This window comes from Rhinopithecus bieti, unplaced genomic scaffold (genome assembly GCF_001698545.2).
Source record: "Rhinopithecus bieti isolate Rb0 unplaced genomic scaffold, ASM169854v2 scaffold_36840, whole genome shotgun sequence".
Taxonomy (NCBI): Eukaryota; Metazoa; Chordata; class Mammalia; order Primates; family Cercopithecidae; genus Rhinopithecus; species Rhinopithecus bieti.
This window is the reverse complement of record NW_016816502.1, coordinates 1,935,808-1,963,681: the sequence shown is the minus strand read 5'-3', so window position 1 is coordinate 1,963,681 and position 27,874 is coordinate 1,935,808. Positions and strand designations below refer to the sequence as shown.

General features: G+C 38.3%; 3 protein-coding genes across 3 annotated transcripts in view; 2 read left to right on the top strand and 1 right to left on the bottom strand.

Moving 5' to 3' along the window:
- P2RY14 (purinergic receptor P2Y14) overlaps window positions 1–11,167 on the top strand; it is a 30,522-nt gene extending 19,355 nt beyond the window's left edge. The window contains exons 2-3 of the mRNA XM_017854941.1: window positions 3,788–3,895; window positions 9,427–11,167. Of these exons, the coding sequence (XP_017710430.1) occupies window positions 9,451–10,467 (1,017 nt within the window). The 5' untranslated portion in view covers window positions 3,788–3,895; window positions 9,427–9,450 and the 3' untranslated portion in view covers window positions 10,468–11,167. The remainder of the gene's footprint in view (window positions 1–3,787; window positions 3,896–9,426) is intronic.
- MED12L (mediator complex subunit 12L) overlaps window positions 1–27,874 on the bottom strand; it is a 352,689-nt gene that overhangs the window by 212,166 nt on the left and 112,649 nt on the right. The window lies entirely within an intron of this gene.
- GPR171 (G protein-coupled receptor 171) lies at window positions 20,560–25,983 on the top strand. Its single transcript, XM_017854943.1, has 2 exons — window positions 20,560–20,670; window positions 24,360–25,983. The coding sequence occupies exon 2, from the start codon at window positions 24,392–24,394 to the stop codon at window positions 25,349–25,351; it is 960 nt and encodes a 319-aa protein (XP_017710432.1). The 5' UTR covers window positions 20,560–20,670; window positions 24,360–24,391; the 3' UTR covers window positions 25,352–25,983.

Sequence of the window (27,874 nt, the reverse complement as noted above, 5' to 3'; positions counted from 1 at the left end):
TTTTTTTTTTTTTTTTTTTTTTTTTGGACTTTTTAATAAAAGCCTCAATGTTGTGAAGTTAGAATATATCATTTACAACTAGCACATGTTCCGTACTGCTCTAGGCCACTGAGATTATTATTCCATGCAGAACTTAATCTCTTTCTTTCCAACGAGAACCTCATGACCTTTTAGGAACATTCTAAGTAAATATAAGATGATCACCACCACCATCTCTCAAACAGGTATAAAATACCAATTTACGTTTCCAAGAGACCATAAAGATGCGAAGATTATGATGAAATATAATGAATAAACTTGGGCAAAGATCCTAGATTTCAGGCCTACTTGGAATATAATTTTTCTTGTCTAAAGTCCCAACTACAACAAAAATATTTCACCCTCATCACCATTTATTAAATGTCTCCTGGGCACAGGATCTGGGGGGAAAAAAATGATGCTAATTCAAAGAGTGGTACATGGACCAGCAGCATATCATGATTTATTAGTCCATTTTCACACTACTGATAAAGATATACTTGAGAATGGGCAATTTACAAAAGAAAGAGGTTTACTGGACTTACAGTTTCACATGGCTGAGGAGGCATCACAAACATGGTAGAAGGTGAAAGGCACATCTCACATGGTGGGAGACAAGAGAAGAGAGCTTGTGCAGGGCAACTCCTGCTTTTAAAACCATCAGATCGCATGAGACCCATCTGCTATCATAAGAACAGCACAGAAAGACCTACTCCCATAATTCAATCATCTACCACCAAGTCCCTCCTACAACACGTGGAAATTATGGGACCCACAAGATGAGATTTGGGTGGGGACACAGAGCCAAACCATGTAATTCCACCCCTGGCCCCTCCCAAATCTCATATCTTCACATTTCAAAACCAATCATGTCTTCCAACAGTCCCCCAAAGTCTCAATTCATTTCAGCATTAACTCAAAAGTCCAGTCCAGAGTCTCATCCCAGACAAGGCAAGTCCCTTCCGCCTATAAGCCTGTAAAATCTAAAGCAAGTTCGTTACTTCCTAGATAAAATGCGGTAGAGGCATTGGGTAAATACAGCCATTCCAAATGGGAGGAACTGGCCGAAACAAAGGGGCTACAGGCCCCATCCAAGTCCAAAATCCAGCAGGGCAGTCAAATCCTGAAGTTCCAAAATGATCTCCTTTGACTCCATGTCTCACACCCAGGACACGCAACGCAAGAGGTGGGTTCCCGTGGTCTTGGGCAGCTCCACCCTTGTGGCTTTGCAGGGTACAGCCTCCCTCCTGGCTGTTTCACAGGCTGGCGTTGAGAGTCTGCAGCTTTTCCAGGCCAACAGTACAAGCTGTCAGTGGATCTACCGTTCTGGAGGAAGGTGGCCCTCCTCTCACAGCTCCATTAGATGGTGTCCCAGTAGGGACTCTGTGTGGGGGCTCCAACCCCACATTTCCCTTCCACACTGCCCTAGCACAGGTTCTCCATGAAAGCCCTGCCTCTGCAGTAAACTTTTGCCTGGACATCCAGGCATTTCCACACATCTTCTGAAATCTAGGCAGAGGTTCCCAAACCCCAGTTCTTGACTTCTGTGCACTCGCAGGCTCAACACCACGTAGAAGCTGCCAAGGCTTGACGCTTGCACACTCTGAAGCCATGGCCCGAGCTCTACATTGGCCCCTTTCAGCCACACTAGAGTGGCTGGGATGCAGGGCACCAATTCCCCAGGCTGCACATAGCACAGACACCCTGGGCTGGGGCCCACAAAACCACTTTTTCCTTCTAGGCCTCCAGGCCTGTGATGGCCTCTAGGGCTTGCTGTGAAGACCTCTGACATGCCCTGTATACATTTTCCCCATTTTCTTGAGGATTAACGTTCAGTTCCTCCTTGCTTATGCAAATTTCTGCAGCTGGCTTGAATTTCTCCTCAGAAAATGGGATTTTCTTTCTATTGCATTGTCAGGCTACAACTTTTCTGAACTTTTACACTCTGCTTCCCTTATAAAACTGAATGCTTTTAACAGCACCTAAATCACCTCTTGAATGCTTTGTTGCTTAGAAATTTCTTCAGCTAGATACCCTAAATCATCTTCCTCAAGTTCAAAGTTCCACAAATCTTTAGAGTAAGGGCAAAACATGCCACCAGTCTCTTTGCTAAAACATAGTAAGAGTCACTTTTGGTCCAGTTCCCAACAAGNCCTAAATCACCTCTTGAATGCTTTGTTGCTTAGAAATTTCTTCAGCTAGATACCCTAAATCATCTTCCTCAAGTTCAAAGTTCCACAAATCTTTAGAGTAAGGGCAAAACATGCCACCAGTCTCTTTGCTAAAACATAGTAAGAGTCACTTTTGGTCCAGTTCCCAACAAGTTCTTCATTTCCATCTGAAACCACCTCATCCTGGACTTTATTCTCTATATCACTATCAGCATTTTGGGCAAAGCCATTCACCAAGTCTCTAGGAAGTTCCAAACTTTCCCACATTTTCCTGTCTTCTTCTGAGCCCTCCAAACTGTTTCAATCTCTGCCTGTTGCCCAGTTCCAAAGTCACTTCCACATTTTCAGGTATCTTTTCAGCAACATCCCACTCTACTGGTACCAATTTACTGTATTAGTCTGTTTTCACACTGCTGATAAGGATGTATCAGAAACAGGACAGTTTACAAAGGAAAGAGGTTTACTGGACTTACAGTTCCGCATGGTGGGAGGCCTCACAATCATGGTGGAAGGTGAAAGGCATGTCTCACATGGCAGCAGACAAGAGAAGAGAGCTTGTGTAGGGCAATTCCTGTTTTTAAAACCACCACATCTCATGAGACCCATTCACTATCACCAAAACAGCATGGAAAGACCCACCCCCATAATTCAATCATTTCCCACTGGGTCCCTCCCACAACATGTGGGTATTATGGGAGCTACAAGATGAGATTTGGGTGGGGACACAGAGCCAAACCATATCACATGCCAAACTCCAGACATAATGGAATCTCAGTCCTCATTTTAGCAAGATCCCAGGTAATGTGTATGCACATTAAAGTTTAGGGAGCACTCAGTGGTTTAAAGAATTTAGAAATATGAAAACCTAGACTAAGGCAGAACCAAATCCTACCACCATTTTGCTAAACCTATCCTCTTCCTTTCAGACCATGTGGCTTTCAGGTGTTATCTCTGCAAAGTCCACACATTAGTCTCATTAGACTGGTGGTAATCAAATGAGGGCAATTTTGTCCCTCAGAGGACATTTGGCAAAGTCTATAAATATTTTTGATTACCGCAACTTGGGCAGGGGGTTACTGGCATCTAGTAGGCAGAAGTCAGAAATGCTGCTAAACATCTTACAATGTGGAGGACAGCTCCCAAAAATAAATAATTATCTGGCCCAAAAGGTCAATAAGACAAAGGTTTTTTTAAAAACAAAACAATAAAAAAAATCCACCTGCAATTAGACCTATGATTTCCTGGCTGAAATGAATTGCTATATTCAGTCACTGGATAAACTGATTTGATCACCCTTATCCAAGGGGGGGTAATATAAACCAATAACCAAAACCACTTCATGCCCAAGCTCTCAAAGAGTTTAAGTTTCCCACAAGAGGCTGCAACCAAATCAATAATCATATTATCATAAATCATATAAATCAATAATCAATGATCATATTGACAACAAATAGCAAGTACAGTGAAACAACAAATGCACATGTTGGAATATTTCACAATTACACAAGCTGAATTTAAGAAGCAAGTACAGATATATTTCCCCAATAAAAGTCTGGTGCTCACTTAAATCTTTGGTTTTTTTGTTTCCTGTAATGCAGGATCTTTAATGAAAAAACACTTTGGCCACTTCAAGACGATAAACACTCACTGGGCAAAACAACTTCACTGAAAAGAGATCTCATATTATGCAAAAAAAATCTTAAAAGGTAATTTTTTTAATTCCTCAAGTATTATCAAGAGCTTTGTTAATTTCATCAACATGCTATAAAGGAGTAATTCTTTCCTTCAGAGAAGGAATCATAGCTCACAATTAGGATGATGGAAGGTGGTCTAATACAAGAGGAAAATAGGTCACGGTATATAATTACACAGATGAGTAACGAACTCAGAGCTGACTAAGCCTGCTTTTATTAAGATAAACGTATTTCTGGAGTGATCATTGCTTTGCATAGCCTTGTATCAATTAAATTCTGCCCAAAGAGAGAACCCTGAGGTTATATGTAATATGTGACAACTTGAGAACACTTCATGCCGCACAATCCTAAGATATTACACTGCACTAAGGGACAAGTGCACTCACTATTTAAATCAGATTGAATCTTCGGCATTGACATTCTTTCTAACTTTGCAAAAAAAAAAAAAATTGTTGAAGGAAAGCAATCCACAAAACGCTCCCACTACATTTTAATAACTGTCTTTGGGTCTCATAAATGTCATTCTGCCATGTTCTTTAATTATGTTACCAAAGACTCCAAAGTGACAGCAGACAACGTAGGCTAAAACATTTCAGACCACTTCATTCTCATGTATCTGGATTTGTGAAACAAGGCCAAGTTTCACCTGAGAAAATTTCAAGACTTACACTATTACACAGTAACCTCCCTTTTTTTTTTTTTCTTTTTTTTTTTTTGAGACAGAGTTCTGCTCTGAAGCCCAGGCTGGAGTGCAATGGTAGGAGCTCAGCTTACTGCAACCTCTGCTTCCCAGGTTCAAGCAGTTCTCCTACCTCAGCCTCCCAAGTAGCTGGGATTACAGGTGCCTGCCACCACAGCTGGCTAATTTTTGTATTTTTAGTAGAGGTGGGGTTTCACTATGTTGGCCAGGCTGGTCTTGAACTCCTAACCTCAGGTGATCCACCCGCATTGGCCTCCCAAAGTGCTGGTATTACAGGCATGAGCCATGCCCAGCCACAGTATCCCTTTTTAAAAAGTTTAGCTATATATACAAATCTTTCTTAAATGTGATCTCTAGAATTTAGGAAGCATTGTTTACATTCCTAAAGCCTCAAGGTTAACATAATGACAACTTTCACTACAGAAATTCAGTGATAATATCAGAAGTAACCATCAATGAGCAGGGCTCCACAAACAGACACCTACACAAACTGGCTCACCAGAATGCCTGCTTATCCAGTAATCCAGTTATCATCCAGAAGTCCTGTTCATCTTTTGATATTTTTTCTGTTGCCTATCTCTCATCTTTAATGGACTAGCATGAACTGGTAAGAAGCAGTGAATCAACTGAGAAGTGGGCAGGGAAGGGAGGGTTGCTGAGCACACTAAGAGCTTCTTTTCTGATTCTTTTGGTTCTTACTTTACATTTTTGTATAAAGTCAACATGAGGATAAAACGATTTCCTTCATTTGTGAAAGATCTGAAGTTTCTGTAGGTCCCTGTATCAGGACATTAAATCATCTCAATCTACACTAAAGATAAGGAGTAGAGACTGAGCAGGTATCACGAGGTCCAAATGATACATGTCTTTTTTAATGATTTTGTCCTATTTTTCATCCAACACATATTCCTGCCTTTTGGTCTCAATATATAATTTGGTCTTACTTGCCTTAAGCAAGTTTCTTTTCCACACATCTCTCAGTCTATTACTGCTCTGATCTGCCCTACAGAAAAGGATGTCAAAAGACAGAATGCCCTCACCATTAACCCCAGTGCTTTTAAAAAAAAAAAAAAAAATCAAAAATTTAAGAGTTCAAAAATTACTACCAAGAGGAATTTCTCTTTAGCTTATTCCTTTAGAGTGTCCCTTTAAGATGAAGAAATCTGTCCTGGCATGAGCTGCTGCTGTATCAAACCAGACAGTGTCACAGGGTAGCAGAGGCACCCAACCAGCACGTCTAAAACCTCCCATCCTAAACTGGAATCTCATCTGCAATTGCATCAAAACTGCCAAAATAGCAGTGTTTGGGGAAAGGGCCCGGGTAAGCTGTGTGCATTCACTCCGTTTCAGGAGGCAAAGCTGCTCTAGAAGTTTACCTTGGTCAATCAGTCCCCTCCATCCAACTCAAAGTGGTGGGAGCAGTGAAGGGGAATGATGTATATCATCAGGGCATATGTATGCAGATTCCCAGCAACCTCAGGAATCTGAGAGCAGAGTTCTGGACCTGCAGCATTAGGCCACATACAGAAATACTGCAGCTCAGAAATACGAAAGACACAAGACTCTGAGAAAATAATTTTAAAAGGGTTTCTTTTTTTTTTTTTTGAGACGGAGTCCCGCTCTGTCGCCCAGGCTGGAGTGCAGTGGCCAGATCTCAGCTCACTGCAAGCTCCGCCTCCCGGGTTTACGCCATTCTCCTGCCTCAGCCTCCCGAGTAGCTGGGACTACAGGCGCCCGCCACCCTCGCCCGGCTAGTTTTTTGTATTTTTTAGTAGAGACGGGTTTCACCGTGTTAGCCAGGATGGTCTCGATCTCCTGACCTTGTGATCCACCCGTCTCGGCCTCCCAAAGTGCTAGGATTACAGGCTTGAGCCACCGCGCCCGGCAAGGGTTTCTATAAGAAAAGGAATTATGTCTCTCATTCTATGGGATTCACTATTTCTACAAATAGTGGCTTCTATAGTATTTCCAAAAGGAAAGGAATTTGGCTCTCATTAAATTCTTTCTGGGAAATTATTCAATATTTCACCATATAATTATATATTACATAGTTAATATTTCTGTTTTCCAAAATGACATCTACAGTTTTTTTATATTTTAAACTCAAGTGAATCCCACAAGTACTTAGTACCTACTATGAGTATGACACCACAATGGCCAGGTGCAGAGGTTGGGGGGGTTGTGTGCCTAGAACTGGGAAACCAAATTAGACGTGGGAATATAGCAGCATGCATTCTCTCAAGCTCTGCAAGACTGGCATTTAAACCAAAATGCATCTAACTGTCAAGAGACAGTTACCAAACAAATTAGTTACCAGACACAGACTCTTAGTCACAGTAGACAGTTAAAAATGGAAAATATGCTCCCCCTCCCTTATCTTTTAAAATATGAAACAGGCTCATAAGGAGAAAGGTGATAGAAGACCTACAAAGAAGCAAATGAGTACAAACCCACTATGCCCAGAGCCAAGCACATAAGGCTACAGGGAAGAGGAGGAATAGTGCTAGTGAAAGGTTTTGTGGAGGAAGTGATTTGGGGTACTCATTCCTTCTATAGGAAGTCCATAGACTGGCAAAATCAAGTGTCTATCAATATTTCTTTTTTTATGTCATAAAGCAAGAGGAAAGCACACAGGAAAGGAAGATACATAGAAACCAGATATTCTTGTGTAGGAAGCAGCACAAAGGTTTACATGGATGTACTTTTTTTATGTGGAACATGACTATTTCATATTCCATGTTTCAAAATATCCCTTTGTCATGCTTAAATTTATTGACCTAACTTGTCCTTCACTGATATGCACTGTGCTGGCACCACAAATACAGATGAAAAAGATGCATTCTCTGACATCAAGGTACCCACTGTTCCCACAATCTTTCTTTCCCTTGATCCCTGAATAAATCTTAAGAGCAAGGGATTCATGCCTTATATTTCCAGAGTGCATATTCATTTATTTCACAAATATTTTAACTATCTGATGTCCTAAATATTATGCAAAGAATACAAGAGTAAAAAAATGACATGATCTTTCTCCTCTGAAGGAGCTTGTAGTAGTGGAAGAGACAAACAGCTGGAGAGGAGTGTTGATAGGAGAAAGACACAGGATGATAAGCACACACTCAATCTACCCCAAACCAGGCTCAGAAAGTTGAGGTTTCCTAAGGAAATTGACAATTAAGCTGAGGCCTTGAGGATGAAGAGAAGTTAGCCCATCAAGAAGGTATGGGAACAGTTTTGACACAAATGAAAGTCTGTGCAAAGGTTCAGACAGAGAGAAATCATCGAACCTAAAAAGAAGCAGAAGAGCCCAGGACAGCAGGAACTCAGTGCTGGGGATGGAGGAAGCAGGAGGCAGAACAAGAAAGGACTTCAACATTACAGACTTAGGACATTCTCCTGAAGGCAAGGACAGACTACTAAAGGGTTTTAAGCAGGATAACTGGCATTGCTCACATATAAGATGGGCAGTAAACGTTTGTTTCCGATGTATCAAATAACCTTTTGAATTTAATTCTAGCCTTCCCTCTGCCCTAAATCAACACTTCCGACATCAGTGAAGAATATACAGGATCCCTAAACAATAGAAGTTCTGGATAACACCTAGCACAGCACTGTGCAATAAAACCATAATGTGAACCACATATGTAATTTAAAATTTTCTAGTAGCCAGAGTCTTAAAAAGTAAAATTAAGTGAAATTTGAGATTAATAATATACTTTATTTAATAGAGCATTTGTAAATATTATTTCAACATGGGATCAATATTAAAAATATTGAGATATTTTACATTTTTTCACTCCAAGTCTGCAAAGTCTAGAGTGCATTTTATATTTACAGAACATCTCAATCTGGACAGGCCATATTTCAAGTGCTCAACACCCACACATGGCTAGTGGCTACCATACTGAACAGTACAGATGTAGAATGTACTTTGGGAAGCATTTCTCAGAATGTTTAAAGCACTTTTTATCATTTGTATTTGTATTCTAATTTATAAAAATAATGCAAATCAGTTTTTCAATGGGAAAAAAAACAAAAAAGCTCAATATTGAAAAGGTACCCATAATCCCACACCAAAAATACCAGTTAACATTTGAATGTATATGCTTGTTAGACACTGTTTCATGTCCAACATATATGTAGAATACACTTTTCTAAAAGTAAGGTCTGTCTGAATAGATCTTAATATGTAAACATTTATAATGATTTTATGAATCCATAAAAATTTCTCTTTTAGGAAAAAACAATCACATTTCCAACATAGGTTTTAAAAAAATACATTACACATGGGATTCTGAATAAAATAAAACATTAATTCTGCTTTTACAGTTATTACCCTTTAAGATTATACCTAAGTGATTATTTCCTAGAACTCTGGAGTTTTATAGGGAACCATTATTATTTTAGGGACATGCTGTCTCCGTTATTACCTAGAAGTTCTCAAACTGCCCTGCTGCTCCAGTTTCTCTTTACTGCCACCTGGCTACTCCATTCTTCCCTTTTCAGTGCCCAAAAAAAAGGAAGAAGGAAGAGGGAGGAAAGGGAGGGGGGAAAGGAAGGGGGGAAAGGGAGGGGGAGAGGGGAGAAGGAAGAAAAGAGGGAGCGGGGAGTGGGTAAAGGGGAAAAGAGGGAGGGAAAGGAGAAAAGGAAGACCAAAAGAAAGAAAAGGAAGAACAGAGGGAGGGAGTGAGGGACAGATGAGTGTCTAACTTACACAGAGTAAAAAGGTGGCTTCAAAAATTTGGTAGGTTTGACTATATTCATTGCCCTTGGCCATACTACTCAGCAAATGTCTTACAGGCCATAAGTGCCCTGTGAGTGACTAGTTCACACCTCTTTTCAGGCCTCTGCCTTCAGAAGTTACAAGATGATCAATTCAACCTCCACACAGCCTCCAGATGAATCCTGCTCTAAGAACCTCCTGATCACTCAGCAGATCATTCCCGTGCTGTACTGTGTGGTCTTCATTGTGGGAATCCTACTCAATGGAGTGTCAGGATGGATATTCTTTTACGTGCCCAGCTCCAAGAGTTTCATCATCTATCTCAAGAACATTGTTATTGCTGACTTTGTGATGAGTCTGACTTTTCCTTTCAAGATCCTTAGTGACTCAGGCCTTGGCCCCTGGCAGCTGAATGTGTTTGTGTGCAGGGTCTCTGCCGTGCTCTTCTACGTCAACATGTACGTCAGCATTGTGTTCTTTGGGCTCATCAGCTTTGACAGATACTATAAAATTGTAAAGCCTCTTTGGACTTCTTTCATCCAGTCAGTGAGTTACAGCAAACTCCTGTCAGTGATAGTATGGATGCTCATGCTCCTCCTTGCTGTTCCAAATATTATTCTGACCAACCAGAGTGTTAGGGAGGTTACAAATATAAAATGTATAGAATTGAAAAGTGAACTGGGACGGAAGTGGCACACAGCATCAAACTACATCTTCGTGGGCATCTTCTGGATTGTGTTTCTTTTGTTAATCGTCTTCTATACTGCTATCACAAAGAAAATCTTTAAGTCCCACCTTAAGTCAAGTCGGAATTCCACTTCAGTCAAAAAGAAATCTAGCCGCAACATATTCAGCATCGTGTTCGTGTTTTTTGTCTGTTTTGTACCTTACCATATTGCCAGAATCCCCTACACAAAGAGTCAGACCGAAGCTCATTACAGCTGCCAGTCAAAAGAAATCTTGCGGTATATGAAAGAATTCACTCTGCTACTATCTGCTGCAAATGTATGCCTGGACCCTATTATTTATTTCTTTCTATGCCAGCCATTTAGGGAAATCTTATGCAAGAAATTGCACATCTCATTAAAAGCTCAGAATGACCTAGATATTTCCAGAACCAAAAGAGGAAATACAACACTTGAAAGCATAGATACTTTGTGAGTTCCTACCCTCTTCCAAATAAAGACCACGTGCGCATGTTGTCATCTTCAATTACATAAGATAAATGAATAAGATATGTGCCCTCATCATAAGTATTATCTCTAGCACTGCCATCCAATTTAGGTCAATAAAATTCAAATATAAGTTTCCATGCTTTTTTGTAACATCAAAGAAAACACACTCATCAGTAATTTCTCTAATACTGACCTTTCTATTCTCTATTAATAAAAAATTAATACATAAAATTATTCAATTCTATTATATTAAAATAAGTTTAAGTTTATAACCACTAGTCTGGTCAGTTAATGTAGAAATGTAAATAGTAAATAAAACAGGACATAATCAAGGAAAACTCACTCAGGCATCTTCCTTCTCTAAACACCAGAATCTAGTATGTAATTGTTTTCAACACTGTCCTTAAAGAGTAACTTGAAAGCAGGTACAGTTTGATGAAGGGCTAGAGGGCTGTTCGCAATAAAAAGTCAACTTTTTTCCTGACTTGAAGAAGCAGGATAAGCAGACACCCAGAAAATCACTTAAGAAACCCCTCATTGATTTATTTCATGGCACTGCAAAGGAAAAGGAATATTAATTGTATACTTAGCAAGAAAATTTTTTTTTCTGATAGCACTTTGAGGATACTAGATACCTGCTAAATATGTTTTCTACAAAGACTTATGCCATTTAATAAGCCTGGGGTTCTGGCGTTAATTTTTTTTTTTTTTTTTTTTTTTTTTTTTTTGAGACGGAGTCTCACTCTGTCGCCCAGGCTGGAGTGCAGTGGCGCGATCTTGGCTCACTGCAACCTTTGTCTCCCGGGTTCAAGCGATTCTCCTGCCTTAGACTCCCGAGTAGCTGGGACTACAGGTGCGTGCCACCATGCCCAGATAATTTTTTTTGTATTTTTAGTAGAGATGGGGTTTCACCACGTTGGCCAGGATGGTCTTGATCTCCTGACCTCGTGATCCACCCGCCTCGACCTCCCAAAGTGCTGGGATTACAGGAGTGAGCCACCGTGCCCGACCTAGAATATTTTTACATAGGCTTTATTGAGAGAAACTAAATATTGGCATATGTTATTAGCAATTTCCCCTGTTTAATAGTATGGGAAAATAAGATGACTGGGAAAAGACACACCCACATCCTAGAACATATATTATTCTGCTGGCAAATGGGAAAGGAGATCATTTTCTTAGAAAGCAAATAAACTTGATTTTTTTAATCTAAAATTTACATTAATGAGTGCAAAATAACACATAAAAAGAAAATTCACACATCACATTTTTCTGGAAAACAGATGGATTTTACATCTGGAGACATGGCATATGGTTACCGGCTTATGAGAGCTACCAAAACTAAATTCTTTCTCTGCTATTAACTGGCTAGAAGACACTCATCCATTTTTCAAATGTTCTTTCAAAAGATTTTTATAAGTAATATTTGTATCTATTTCATGCTTTATTGTCTATATACTAATAAAGAAATTTAATATTGTCTATTTTTTTAATAATCAACATATGAGGAAACATTACCAGATTTCCTCACAGTCAAGACATACGTAGTTTCTTTATATACTCAATTATGCATATAAATTATGCATATGTATTATGCTAATACAAGGGAGACAGTTACATAGAGAATTCAAAAATTCTATCTGCCATTTACTTTTCAGAATAAGTACTCCAGATAGGGCATGGTGGCTCACACCTGTACTCCCAGTACTTTGGGAGGCAAAGGTGGGCAGATCACTTAAGTCCAGGAGTTCAAGGCCAGGCTGGGCAACATGGCAAAACTCTGTCTCTACAAAAAAATAAAATTAGCCAGGCTTGGTGGTGTACGCCTATAGCCCCAGTTACTGGGGAGACTGAGGTGTTGATCACCTGAGCCCCAGAGGCAGAGGTTGAAGTGAGCCATGATTGTGCTGCTGTACTCCAGCCTGGGCAACAGAGCGAAACCGTATGTCAAAAAAAGAAACAAAAGTACTTCATATGCCCTATAACTTCATCAATATTTTAGGAAAACTCAGAAAAAAATACCCTAAATTGGGGAAAAGCTGGACAGGTTTTTTTTCCCTCAGTATCTACTTTCCACTGTCCTAATAGTTCCCAATTCTGGGTCAATCAGACTCTCTCAAAAAATAAAAAACGAAAATTGCTATGCTATCACAAATGTGCTTGGTAAACTAAGCTTGCTATAATTGTTTATCTAACTATATCTGTATAAAAAAAAAAAAAAGAGGCTGTGTTTATTCTTTACAACTTACATTGGCCAGGAAAATAAGTAAATACCAGGGCTTTAAATGCCCCTACTGGGCCATGGTAAAAGTGAAAGTGAAAAAGAGAAGATGAGTAGCACCAAGAAATGCCTTTGTAAGCACGTGCTAAAGCAGAATAGCAATGCAAAAGTAATATTTTTCAGGAAACAACATGCAATGCAGTTAAGGATATGGTGAAGCAACAGTTGAGTAATAGTTACTGCCTATTAGAACTTTCAGGTCCAGAGTAACAACTAAAAACCAAGTGGCAGAGCACCAGCAATAATAAATTAACCCAGCAACTTCCCTGAGATCACTAGCACTAGTGTAGGTGGGCAACAGGGAACACTTGCTGGGTCCTTCTGTAGATAAAGCTACAGTGCAGGCATGCCAGTGTTCAAGGTGCCCAGCGAGGCTTACAACTCAGGTGCCTGCAGAAGGCACTGTAAACACGGCTGTAAGGAAACAGGGGAAGCTAATGACGATGGTGTGCTGAGAGCCTTTGCCTCACCAAGAGAGGTCAAAGGGCTCTCAGCTCTAGTCAATTATTTCCTCATTTTTCAAGATATGAAAAGTCACAAAGTTTTTACATTGCTGGGGCACCAATGAAAAGAAAATATACCTGCAGACAGAATACACCACTGGCTACTCTGTAACATGTGGAATGCAGAAATCTCACAGAAAGGTATTCAAAAGTCACTCATGACGACTAAAAATTTCCCTTTAACAAGAATCCTTACATTCCATTTTGCTGCATAAGTGATTCAACAACTACCCATACAAAATGTTTTAAGGTGTTTTTATAAAAGGAATATTTGAGATAAGAGTAATCAAGAAACAGATCATAGAAAGATCATAATCATATAAAAAGATTACACATTGACATCTACCCAGAGGTGGGTGAACCCTGCAATGGTCTTTTACAAAATGTCATGACTAGCGCTCATTCGCTGGTCATCTTCAGCCTACGTCTTCTTTTCCCAGAAACAGAAGCAAAACTTTTCCTTTGGGAAAGTCATTTTGTCCTGTTCTCAACCATGCAGCTCTCATATGCAGCTGACCCCATCCCCCACATAAGGGGCCAGCCATAACTGACTCTAGGCAATCAACATGTCTGATTCCACTGGCCACAAGTTGGGATGGAACATGATCCAATTTGACCTAATGAGAGCAAGTTCTAGGTTTCTGAAAAAATTATCTGGAGGGTGTGCCACGAAGATACAAAGTCTAGAAGCACTTCTTTCATCTGGCTACCATAGGAAGAGAGCCTAGAGCACCCGATGAGTTGAAACTGACACCATGGAAGGCACACTGAAGACATGCTACAAACTCAGTCCTGGTTACAAAGCTGAGTGCCTGCATCAGTCTTCACCTAAAACCATACCCACAGCCAATAAGCCCAATTTTAATTGGTTTCTTTTCTCTTTCTTTCTTTCTTTTGGCAACTACAAATGAGAAACTCGTGATACACTGGTTTTATCTAACAGAGTAATCTAAAGAGTTCAGAAATTCTAGAAAACACCCTCACACAAAGCTGTGCTTCTGCTTGACGATGTTAGTCACGTATGTGTCATTAGTTCTGTGTTCTATTCTTAACCCTATCGTTGCCATCTATATCTTTTAACTCTGGAGAAAAAGGATCAATAAATATAAAAAATATCTGTAACATCAAGAGATAGTATTACACAAATTACAAATATAACAGATCACTCCCCCAAAATGACATGGGATTTCTTTTGGGTAAGCAGCACTGCGAGGGTTTGTGTATTTGGTACTGTGTGGTCTTCAACAGTAAAAGCCATTACTTCCTTTTGGTCACTATTTTCCACAAGACTCTAATGGCATGTGGATTACCATTTCATGACAAGACTTCCCCGTCAAAAGAACCACTTTAACAAAATGTCGTTTTCCTTTCCCACAGGTCACTTTTCAAAATGTTTTAACCACTTTATAGTACTGCTTGTACAAAATGATTAAATGTCGTATTAATTTCTCTGCAGTAAATGTATGTGATAAATGTTACACATAAATCAGCTACAAAAAAGAAACAAAAAAGTGCTCCCCAAAGTGGTCTCAAGATTTTTAGGAAATAAGAGATATTACTGCATTCCTATCTTCCCCCGCTTCAATATAAGTTGGGTGTAAGCATGAAAGGGGTGTTATAAAAATAGGTCCACCTCAATAAACAGCAAAATATATGACAGGTATTCTCACTGATAAAGTTTATAAGACTACTTATTACTTTTTGAAGGTGTTCATTGTATGATTCTATGGCTTCTCTCATGGTCAGTCATAGCCACTAGCCACTTCACTTCACTTCCTAAACATTGTATCACGTGTTTTGGGGACCTGCAACACAGGACTTAAGACCAGGGAGTAAATTTGCTCTTTATCAGCCTTCAGGTGTCACCAGCCTTAACTCTCATGGTATCAGCATGGCAAGGGAAACCCACACCTGCAGTATTTCTCCCTTCTCTCCCAAATCCCCCATCATTTGATGACCTGCTAAACCTGCCCCAAAAGTGTGTGACAAAGGACTTACTTTCCTATCATTCCATTTCCTGACATAAATGAACACCAAGAAAACATGGCCTCATCATATCGTACAATATTACATTACTTAAATTCTTGATTTTCTATTTTCTTTTCTTGAGATAGAGTCTCGCTCTTGTTCCCCAAGCTGGAGTGCAGTGGCGTGATTTCAGCTCACTGCAACCTCCACCTCCAAGGTTCAATTCTCCTGCCTCAGCCTCTCGAGTAGCTGAGATTACATGTACTCGCCACCATGCCTGGCTAATTTTTGTGTTTTTAGTAAAGATGGGGTTTCACCATGTTTGTCAGGTTGGTCTCAAACTCCTGACCTCCGGTGATCCATCCACTTCGGTCTCCCAAAGTGCTGAGATGACAGGCATGAGCGCCAGGCCTCAATGTTCTATTTTCTAAGCTAAAAGTTCTATTTTCTATTTTCTATATTTAACTTGCAGGTTTTTCCAAGCTGTTATGTTGTACTTTCAACCATTATCTTTCTAAAGGAATACCAGCTCTCTGTGATATCATATTGCCTGCATGAGGACGTAATCCTTATAAAAGCCAATTTCAACTCCACATCAAATTCACTTTCTTGTTAAGAAAAACATGCAACTATAAAGAAAAAAATTGTCATGGCAAAGTGTAGTTCTTATCTAACAGTATGAAAGTAGGTGAAAAATAAGAAAAATTGTCTTATTTTAAGTAAGAAAACCAACATTTCCATCAATACCATTCAAAATAAGAGCTCCTTAAGCGTTTACAAAGTACATTTAGAAAGTTTTGGTTAATGACAGATAAAGCTCTGAGAAACATTTAAAACCTAAATGAAAAGAATAAAATAAAATCTATCTAAGTTATATCAAATACAAACTCTGTAAGCCAATAAACCAAATTCACCTTTCTACCTGACCAATCTGCCTCTCTCCTCAGACTTCCTTTCCCAGGACTAAAACTTCAGTCTCCTCTTCTCCCTCTCTACCCTCCGCTGCAGTGATTTTACTGCAGTGGTTCTCAGCTATTCCTCCCTTCCCATGTAATTTCAGATCCTTATTGCTTCTCACTTAAAATGACTGCAATCATTCCTTAACTGGTTTCTCATCTTCCACTTTCTCTCCTAACCAAGCAAACTCCAATGCTGGCAGATTTACCTAACATAGCTGAATTGACAGCTCCTTCCCTTGTATAGCCATGAGCTCTCCAATGCTTACTTTATTAAAATCCCAGGGAGCATCCAAGATTTGGTCTCAATCTTTTCCTCACAGAGACACCTAAGCCCCCAAATTGCCTGACAGTCCCCCAAAAAAATTTCTCATACTCCAATTATCTGTGTCATCCCTCAAGCATGCCACTTGTATCTCATTCTGAAGAAGCTCCCATTCACCCTACCACAGTCTGGAGCATTACACTTCCCAGATTACCACAGGTTCTAACAGCACATAGCAGGTGATAAGATTCCTTATCACTCCTTTACAAAGCATAAAATATTTTCCAGGATAAGAGCTCAGGAGGCAGCCTGCAATTAATAAATATTTGCTCTTACAATTCTTCATAAATACTTGATCAAGAAATATTCACATGGCTGGGTGCAGTGGGGTGCATCTGTAGTCCTAGTTACTCAGAGGCTGATGCAAAAGGATTGCTTGAGCCAAGGAGTTTGGGACTGTAGCAGGCTATGATTAGACCTCTGAATAACCACTGCACTGCAGCCTGGTCAACATAAGATGATCCTGTCTTAAAAAAAAAAAAAAAAAAAATTACATGGCTAGGAAAAGGGAGACATTCTCCAAAGAACATTCTCCTGGAAAGTAACTAACAAGTTTTTAAAATGTGTTCTGTGCTTTGAAAATATGTTAGTCATAAGTTCATAAGAAATGGACCATAAACAATCAAGTGGGGAAAAAAAGCATGAATTTCAGTGACCAAAAAGAAACAAGATAATCTTCAAACATTCTTTATTATGAATTTCCCCTCTATAAATTATTTTATAACCATGGACCAAATGGCAGTCACACCTTACAACCAAAAGGTAAAATGAAATGTTGATGCAATAACATCAATAAAAAGGCAGACAACCAAAAGGACTGTCAAGGGGAAATGACAGGGTAATGTACCCAGCCATTCTTTTAACTGAGTTCACATTCCAAGAATGTGCAAAAACAACCTTTGCCTTCAACTCATTTCCAAACATGTATTCTCCATTTCACTAAAGAGAAAAAAACAAGGCAGAATTTAAGTAATACAGAAACAGTAACATGGAAACCGTATGTCTACATTTCACTTTAAAACTACACTGTCTATTCACAACAGTCACTCTCAATTTAAAGCTACCAATCTTGGAGCACAGAAAAAAATCTTTGGGCTAATCCAGGTGGGAAAGAGAATTATGTGCAAAAAAAAAAAAAAAAAAAAAAAAAATTATTTTCTTTCAAAACATAACCCTGAAGCACAACGGCTCCAGAGACAGGGCTGAATTTGAAGTTGCACAGGCTGTGGCAGAAGTGACTGATCATAAAAATCTTCCAGATATAAACTATTTTGATGTAAGAGCATCCTAAATTCACATTTCGGAGGCTGAAAACTCCATCAGGAAGGTTAGAACTGTGGTACACTGGGTGTTCTACCACCCAATGGCATGCAAACTCAAATGGTTACAAATACTAAATGGGAAGGGGACCTGGACTGACCTGATGGCCTCCATTGTAATCACTGTCCCTAACACTTTCATTGTAAGAAGCATAATTAAGAGCTAGGATGCCAGGGTCTAACTGTGCAGGTTTGAGCGGGCCTTAATTTCTCTGCACCACAGTTTCCCCATCTGTAAGAGGCAGAATCTCCTGCATCTCATGGCTTGTTTGTTTTAACAAAAACAAGTCCTCAGACCTGTGCCTGGCTGTGGCAGTGACCATCGACCCCAACATTCGCTTTCCCCTTCCTCATTAGTTCCAAATGGCTTCCATGCTACGCTGAAAAAGCACATTTAAAACACGCTAAATATTAAGAGCAAATATTTCTACTGAAATACTGTTGTTTGGTATTTGTGTTCAATAAAATCAAAAGAACGTTTTGTATGGATAGGAGAGTTGACTATTTAGAGTTGACTATAAGAAAGAAAATATTTTCTTTCTTAATTCATAACTTGGAGGACAACTTAGCTTTAATTTTTACTTTACACACACAAAATATCCATGAAATATTCACAAGTAATGAATAGATTATTTCTTAAACAAAAAGTACTGCCATGACCAAGGTAAGGGAAAAATAACTTCGCCTCACTTCTTCCCGCTTGGGTGCGTGTTAGTGATGACATGCAACTTCCTGGAACACTAAATACAGTCACAAACACTTGTCCTCAATGAAACAGATAGAAAAAGTGGCTTCTAGAAAATCAAATGAAACTCGTATAAAAAAATGAAAAATACACGTATTTCCACTGTGAATAAACTTCCACATAAAGCCAGGTTGCCAAGCTCATTCTCAAAAGAAGGAATATGATTCATCTCTCTATTAAAAGATTAATTCTCACTATTCTAAAAATTAAATAGAACTCTGAGAACAAGGGCACTTTAGTGCTTTCACATTTGGCAATCCAGACACAGAAACTGTGGCCTGAGTAGATTTTTAAGTATAATTGTTTGTACTTTTCAATTTTGTCTATAACTTTAAAGTGAACCAGGGAAGTAAACATATAAAGAGACCTACCTAAAAAAAGCAGAACAGAAACTCTGTCAAAATCTTTCATCCCAGTTTTTCTCCATGCCATGGTAAAATCATTCGCCACTGTTTGCAGTCAACTGCACCCATCTCTAAATTCTCTCCCTTTCACCCCCTCTACCCTCCAGTGAATGTAAACCCTGATCACTTCTCACTTACCTGTCTGCAAATATATCTTTTCTACAAGTGTGTTCCTCAGTGAGTCCTGTACAATGCTGAAGCATACATATCTTAAAAGAAAGATCCTTTCCTAGCACTATGATGATGAAGTTCACAGTGGTTCTTAACATAAAATGTTTGAGAAACGTTTGCTTTTTCCCTCCTACTTTATAATTTATGGTCCTCACTGGCAAAAATAATAATTATATGAATTTGGGGGGATGTCAGAATACCTGAAACGTGACCAATATCATCATAAGCATCTTTATCCTTACATTTTTTTCAAAAGTCTCCTTAGACTTTCCCTAAATTCTCCCTAGCTAGATACTTCTCATTTCATCTTTTGAGAGATTTTTCTTTTTAAAAACTAATACCAAGGGATTAACTTTAGATCCTGGAAAGGTATCTTCTTTTTTCTTATCTAGAAAACTGATCAAGTATTATTAAAAGAAACCAAAGCACCTACCAAGCCAATGAAGCATTAGAAGAAACCAGACCCTAACTAACTAGGCAATGGCTTTGCATTTACACATCAACTTCGAACCAGAAAATGTAAAACTCTTGAAAATGTTTGTTAGGTTCCCCACTGTGCTAGGCTTCTTTCAAACATTCAATAAACATTTGTTCAGCCACAGACACAATGAACATTTAACCAAACAACTTAAATACACACTGTAGGGTTTCTTTACACACAATCTATTGATTACTAAATACTATTTCAATCCATTAAGCTGTTTGAGTCAAACAGACAAATACTAATTACAAGCCTAATCTCATAAATTGAAAATATATATAATATATTCTTCAACGAAAAATTATGCACTACAAAATAGGAATAACATTTAAGTGGAAATACATAATCATAGAAAAAAATTTTAAACTTACGTATCAAAAATATTAACAGTAATTATCTCTGCATAATGTTCCTTTTTTATTTCTATTCCCAGATTTTTCTATAATGAACACAAAATAACATAAATAAAACACATACATTAGCAGACTCTGTAAAATACATTTTTGTTTACTTTTTTTTAATATTAGGTGTCTCAGCAGGTATTAAACAGTGCAAGTATTTTTTAAATTTTAACTTTGAAATGCTGTGTTACTATGTACACTGAAGAAATCACTGCTTAAACACCTTATATCTTTAATTATTAATCCCCATCAAGGCATAAAGAGTGATATTCTTTGAAATCATATGACACAGAACATATCTTGGATACTTTAAAAAAAGGCTAGGTACTAAAATAGACAAATGAAGATCTTTTCTCTAAAAAATATGACAAGTAAATTGCTTAAGAAAGCATACATGAAATTGTATATATTTAAAAAACTTCTTTAGGAGACCTTCATGAAGTTCAACTACTTGCAAACCACAGTTTCATCTACGTCAATATGCAACATTTTAAAACCACACAAAAAGGAAAGGAAATTTTTAGTAAAGCCAGCAGCCTGCAATGGGGCTGCTACTGCTGCGGCTAACCAAACAGCTCCTGCTTCTCTGAAGACTTGCAGCAAGGCCTGCTGAGGCTCACAGAAGATAGCCCCAGGTATGTCTTTTTAAACACTTAATATACTCAAATGCTTTTCCATGGAAAACAAAATTGTGATTTTCAGTATTTAAGGCTTATAAGTAGAAAAAGCCAAGCTGTATAAGAAAGCATCAATTTTTAGGACCTCTAAATAGGTCCTAGCTGTGAATGACACTATAATTTTCTTGTATCTGATGAACCCATTCATCTGTCTCCAAAAGACAGGATAACTGACACCAGACTGAATACCCGAGCGAGCATAACTATTCAGTAACTCAATGTTATAACTGGGTGGATAGAGGCCATGTTGTAGATCTTCACAACAGGAACAGCAGGCTTTAAGATGACTTTCCTCTACAAACATTACAATACGTGATTTCAAGAAAATTCCACTGCGACTCCCATAGAAAATCTAATAAACTTTTATTTTGTTTTTCTTTTGTTTTGTTTTTGAGGAGTCTCGCATTTTCACCCAGGCTGGAGAGCAGTGGTGTGATCTCGGCTCACTGCAACCTCCACACACTGGGTTCAAGCGATTCTCCTGCCTCAGCCTCCTGAGTAGCTGGGATTACAGGTGCCCGCCACCGCAATGGCTAATTTTTATGTATTTAGTAGAGACAGGGTTTCACCATGTTGACCAGGCTGATCTCGAATTCCTGACCTCAAGTGATCCACCCACCTCGGCCCCGCAAAGTGCTGGGATTACAGGCATGAGCCACTGTGCCCAGCCAGTTTATTTATTTTCTAAGCAATGGGCACTCTATCCAAACTACAGAGACAGTTAAAATCTTGTATTGTTGTTGCTGGACTACCTCTGAGTATCTCACATTTTCACTGGTAAGTAACTGTCTGGTAAAATATTTAATAAGCACTTAATTCTCAAACTTGTGACACAGAACACAGGATGTTATTATACAATAGTTTAACCTCTAATTTACATAAGCAAAATTTTAAATAAACAGATTTTCACTGCGATTTAGAAAAAAGTTCATAAACACAAATGTGAGAAATGTGAGATGCTCCATGATTCTTGAGAATTATTGAATGATTAGTTATTCATTTCAAATAAATTATTCATGTACGGTGAATACGTATAGTCAGGTCTAGTTACAGAGAAAATTAATAAAAAGAAATTACTCTAATTCTTCTCTTTACCATATAAGTCTCATTGATACAATAATCTTATTTTATAGTTGTGTAAGCAATGGAGCACTTAAAGAAACACATTATGTTACTATTATTATGTAATATTTGAAATAAAAGTGCATAAGCCAAAATCCTAGGGCCTTAGAAAGTAACAATAAGCAAAGATGTGACACAATATCAATGCACATGAACACTAATTTTTCACATAAAGAAGAAAAGTATGTTCAAAATTCCAAGGTACAAACAAATGGTAACTATCAAAATTCATGGTCGCCAAGGACATCAGTAAAGCCTGGAGTAGCTTTCAGATGTGAGAAGCTTCCTGAAGGCTCTGGAATAAGTAGGATTCAGGAATAGGAAGGATAAAGACAGAGAGCAGAGAGCTTAGACAATGACCAGTAAGAGCAGATCCTAGTCCTGCCTGAACACGCTGCGAAAGCTTGAGGAACACACCAGTACCAGCCCTCAATCTCCTCAATTGACTTGGGGTCTTAGACTACAGGCTATCAACAAAGTTTCCATCCATCCTTAAAATCCTATGACTCCAAAATTTCTATCACATGCAAAAGTATAAAGGCAGGAAGGAACTGTACACAGAACAGTAGAGACCCCACCAATCCCTGTCTTAATCTGGGATTAAGAGATAGTAGAGATGGTAGAGAGAAACTAGGTTATGGAATCTTTGAGAGCAAAGTTGGTTTAAACTTATTGGATAGGGCCTAGGTTTTGTTTTTAAATGTGCGTGTGTGTGTGCGTGTGTGTATGTGTGTGTATGGTGTGCATGTGCGTGGCTGTATGCATAAAACATCAAAATACATGAAAAGCCTAAACTTATGTTCTTAGTATTTTGGTAAAAAGTTAAAAATGAATACTTTATTTCAGCTTTATTACATAAAAATTGTTTAGAACATAGCTCCTGCCCACACAGTAAGCCCTTAGTAAAGCCTGGCAGATATAAACATCATCATCATCATTTCTATCATCATCTTACTATTGTTATTGAGGCAGTGTTTTGGAGTGGTTTTGAATGTGATTCTGAGATCAGACTGACTGAGTTGTAATCCTGGCTTTTATGTTACCAGCTATATAACCTTGGGTAAGTAACCCCATTATGCCTCAGTTTCCTCATCTATAAAGCAGGGACAATAACAACACCTAGCTTATGGAAATGATAAGAAGTTAAATAAGTACATGTAAAGTATTTGGCATAATGCCAGACACAAACCAACTGCTTAATTGTTTTCATCGAGTTTGGTAAAGAATTACATTATTCATGGACTCTAACATGCTAACTCAGGTAGGGAAAGAGAAAGGGCATGTAGCCTTTAAGCAGCACCTGAATTCAGAAAGGTTTGTGCACATCTGCCTTATTCATCTGTTTGCATATATTGTTTCATTACAAATGCACACAAAGGATCATTAACTAATTGGGGAAATTAAAATTTAGAAAGACGTCAGAAGTTTTATTCTCTTATTAAAGGGCGCTTACAGAGGAGCTGATCTGGCCTTCTATGTTGGTCACTATAACTTACTACTTGCTACTTTTAAAAAGGTTGTATTATAGCATAAAATTTTTTCTTGCTAAAATACAAAAATAATCTTGAGGTCTTTAAAACAAAAGAACATGGTTTAATATGCAAAAGGGGGACCCACACCAATAGGCAGCACCAGAAAGGTTACTAATGTACCCTTAACTCTAAGCATGTGAGTTCGAATAGACCAGGTGAAAGGGAGCCCTATCAATTTAACTAAACCCACTCAATGTTCCAGATTTGGGAGGGACATGACAAGACTTCACTCTGTCATTATCAGTGGCAATTACAGTAGTTCTAAGGGTATGTCTTATGCTTCTGGGGTTTTAACTGCTTCAAAACCCACAATGAAAAAAAAAAAAAAAAAAAGAAACCACGACTCAAGTGTTGAAGTCAGATGTTTTGATACTAGTACAAATAAATCTTTTTCCAAGGATTTTGTAATGAATGAACTTACAAACTTACATCCATGTTCTGGTAATTGTGGTTTTGTGTGTGTGTGTTTTTGTCTTTTGTTTTTTTTTTTGAGACAGAGTCTCACGACCAGGCTGGAGACAATTTTCCATCAACTCCTTACTTCCCCGGTCAGCTTGTGTTCTCCCAGCCTTAGGAGCTACATGAATCTATGGAAAACAAAAAACAAAACAAGAAAAAAAGCCTCTTCAGGCTCAACCACAACCCTAGTTTCCTCTCTCTACTTCTCAGAATCTCGGTTCACTTATCTCCTCTGCAAACTAACTTCCAACCCAACTGGTAACAAGAACTACCAGAATGGAAAAACCTGAGGTTGAAAACATCCCTACCAAAAGCAAACCTGCATGGGATTTCCTGAAAGTCACAAAATCAGACAATGGAAAACCCAGGCATCTTCACAATCTAGTATGTTCTCACCAGGCCACATGGTCTGGCAAGTTCACCAATAAAATTCTAAAAACTAAAAATACAATGGTATTATGAAGACAAATGTCTTTTAAAGAAAATAGCTGCTAATTTTAATTACTAACCTCCCTTTCCTTGTTTCTTTTACAGAGTCTTAGAAGTCATCCTTACTTGCCCTCAAGATGACAAACAGTTCGTTCTTCTGCCCAGTTTATAAAGATCTGGAGCCATTCACGTATTTTTTTTATTTAGTTTTCCTTGTTGGAATTATTGGAAGTTGTTTTGCAACCTGGGCTTTTATACAGAAGAATACGAATCACAGGTGTGTGAGCATCTACTTAATTAATTTGCTTACAGCTGATTTCTTGCTTACTCTGGCATTACCGGTGAAAATTGTTGTTGACTTGGGTGTGGCACCTTGGAAACTGAAGATATTCCACTGCCAAGTAACAGCCTGCCTCATCTATATCAATATGTACTTATCAATTATCTTCTTAGCATTTGTCAGCATTGATCGCTGTCTTCAGTTGACACACAGCTGCAAGATCTACCGAATACAAGAACCTGGGTTTGCCAAAATGATATCAACCGTTGTGTGGCTGATGGTCCTTCTTATAATGGTGCCAAATATGATGATTCCCATCAAAGACATCAAGGAAAAGTCAAATGTGGGTTGTATGGAGTTTAAAAAGGAATTTGGAAGAAATTGGCATTTGCTGACAAATTTCATATGTGTAGCAATATTTTTAAATTTCTCAGCCATCATTTTAATATCCAATTGCCTTGTAATTCGACAGCTCTACAGAAACAAAGATAATGAAAATTATCCAAATGTGAAAAAGGCTCTCATCAACATACTTTTAGTGACCACAGGCTACATCATATGCTTTGTTCCTTACCACATTGTCCGAATCCCATACACCCTCAGCCAGACAGAAGTCATAACTGATTGCTCAACCAGGATTTCACTCTTCAAAGCCAAAGAGGCTACACTGCTCCTGGCTGTGTCGAACCTGTGCTTTGATCCTATCCTGTACTATCATCTCTCAAAAGCATTCCGCTCAAAGGTCACTGAGACTTTTGCCTCACCTAAAGAGACCAAGGCTCAGAAAGAAAAATTAAGATGTGAAAATAATGCATAAAAGACAGCATTTTTTGTGCTACCAATTCTGGCCTTACTGGACCGTAAAATTAAATACAGCTTTGAAAGAGGGAAAAAAAAAAAACTTAGTAAGAAAAAATACAATTAGCTAGCAAATATGGACAGGTTTACTTAGAAATCCTGTTTCTAAATGCAAGTCAAGCTTTATTGTTAGGCTTGTTGCTACTCATTAACCCAAATATTTGTACAAAAAACTAAAGAGTCTCATTGAATGAATGTAAAATCCTGCAATATCCTTGAAATCCATAAGAGGTCCATGACATAGACCCAAAGGTATTCATGAGTTATTCATTTAAATGCCTGGAACTGACTTCTTGATAAAAACATAAAAAATAATTTCCATGTAAGTTACCAGAAAGCCCACCAGCAACTTAATTTTAACTTTAAAAAATGCAGCTTACATAAAACTACTTATGCCTATTTTATTTCTAATCCATCACTTCAAAAGATGGTAATCTTTCAGTTCATTACTCCTTCAATTTTTAATGTCTAATTTTTTTCTAACACAATCAAAACTTTTATTTATAAAAGTCTTGAAAATATAGACAATCTTTAATGTATTATTTGTAATTATATTCTATCTATAGGTTATAATAAAGGCTTCCTGATGTTAGTAATAATAAATTTAGTGACTTCTCATTTCTATTTTGAATAATACGAAACAGAGACCCTAGAACATTTCAGAGGGAGTTAAGTTATACTAACTACTGAAACTAATGTTTTTGGAACTAGAAAATCACATCGATAGCACATCAATAGTAAAACAGCACCAGTCAGATGGTCTTTATAAAACAGATACACTGACTTCACATAGCAAGGCCATGTTAGGAATGTAGCACGGGCTGAGCTACTTAGCACTGCCCAGGTCCAGAAAGATGAGCCTGACTCCATGTAGGGCCCCAGTTTAAAGTACAGGTGACTCCAGCCGGGCGTGGTGGCTCACACACTTTGGGAGGCTGAGGTGGGCAGATCACTTGAGGTCAAGGGTTAGAGATTAGCCTGGCCAACATGGTGAAACCCCGTCTCTACTAAAAATACAAAATTTAGCCTGGCGTGATAGTGCATACCTGTAATCCCAGCTACTTGGGAGGCTGAGGCAGGAGAATCACTTGAACCTGGGAGGCAGAGGTTGCAGTGAGCTAAGATTGCCCCACTGCACTCCAGCCTGGGCAAAAAGAGTGAGACTCTGTCTCAAAAATAAATAAATAAATAAATAAATAAATAAGTAAGTAAGTAAGTAACAATAAAGTATAAGGTGACTCCAGCTCTCAGAGTCACAACTCTGATCAAATTCTCTCCACTGCTGGTGATGCAGAAAGAATACACAGCAATAAATAAAAGACTTGTTAGGAAAAGAATATTGGAAAATTTAGATAACCATACATGATGACTTTGTGTTTTTTATTTCATTAGTAAAATAAGCCCATATAAAAACAGCTGGCAAATCCATTTGCATTAGCTGCAATGATTAAGAAATGGTGTTCCTGGGAGCTAGGAAAACGAGTTCGATTCCAAACTCATTTTTGCATTTCACAAATTATTTTCTAAAGCTTGAAAATCCTATCTACAATTCCATAAATATATTCTGACTCTGAAGTGAATAATAAATGAGAAAATACATAAAGTGCCTATTATAAAACATACAACAAGATAATGCTATACAATTCTAGCTAGCTAATGGTAATGACAGAAACTCCAGCAGCCTCACACATCTGACACAATGTAAATGACTTACCTCAGTTGCAGGCTGGTAGAATGCCTATCCACTAGAACCTGTGTTTGCTGGTAGTCTAGGAAACATGGTTCACTAATGGGCAGATCGAGTATTATTCACAGAATAACATCATGAAACTACTTTATTTTTCCGAATCTTTGGTCAAGCCCCCTTTAACCCTCTTCTCCTTGGTCTTCACTTAGTAGGGCCCCATATGAGATATGGGGAGATAGAAAACACTTTTCTTAACCGTATTTTTATAGTTTCCTCACATGCATGAGAAGCTAGTCAGATTTTCTCTCTTCATTAAGGGAAAAATAACAGACAGTAGCATTCCTAATGTCAGTGTTATATTAGCATATCCTTTGGCTTCTTCTGAATTGCACTCAAGGTAACAGGGAGTTTAGGGCAACCGGTGGTGAAAAGCTATTAAAAAATGTATCCTACAATATCAATTGTCTAGCAGTTCTCTCACGAATTGTTATAGTTAAATTATCTCATGATTCATTATGACACATGGTCACTGAAAATCATTTAAGCTCTTTCTTCCAAGGAAGCAGAATGTTAAATGCAGGGAAAAGCTGTAAAACCAAGGTCACGGGAACAACAGAATAAAGAAGCTGAGGCTTAGTGTCCTGCTCTGACACCCAGACACCTGGGAGAGAGACCTGCAAAGCTCCGTTTACCCAAGAAAGGAACACACAGCCCTCAACCATTCAACCAGTTTCAACCCTTTTCAACATTTTGCCATCTTTGCTTAATTTATCATCCCCCCTTTATTCTTTCTTT

Excerpts from the sequence above, each read along its gene's own strand:
- GPR171 (XM_017854943.1), top strand. The coding sequence starts at position 24,392 with ATGACAAACAGTTCGTTCTTCTGCCCAGTTTATAAAGATCTGGAGCCA.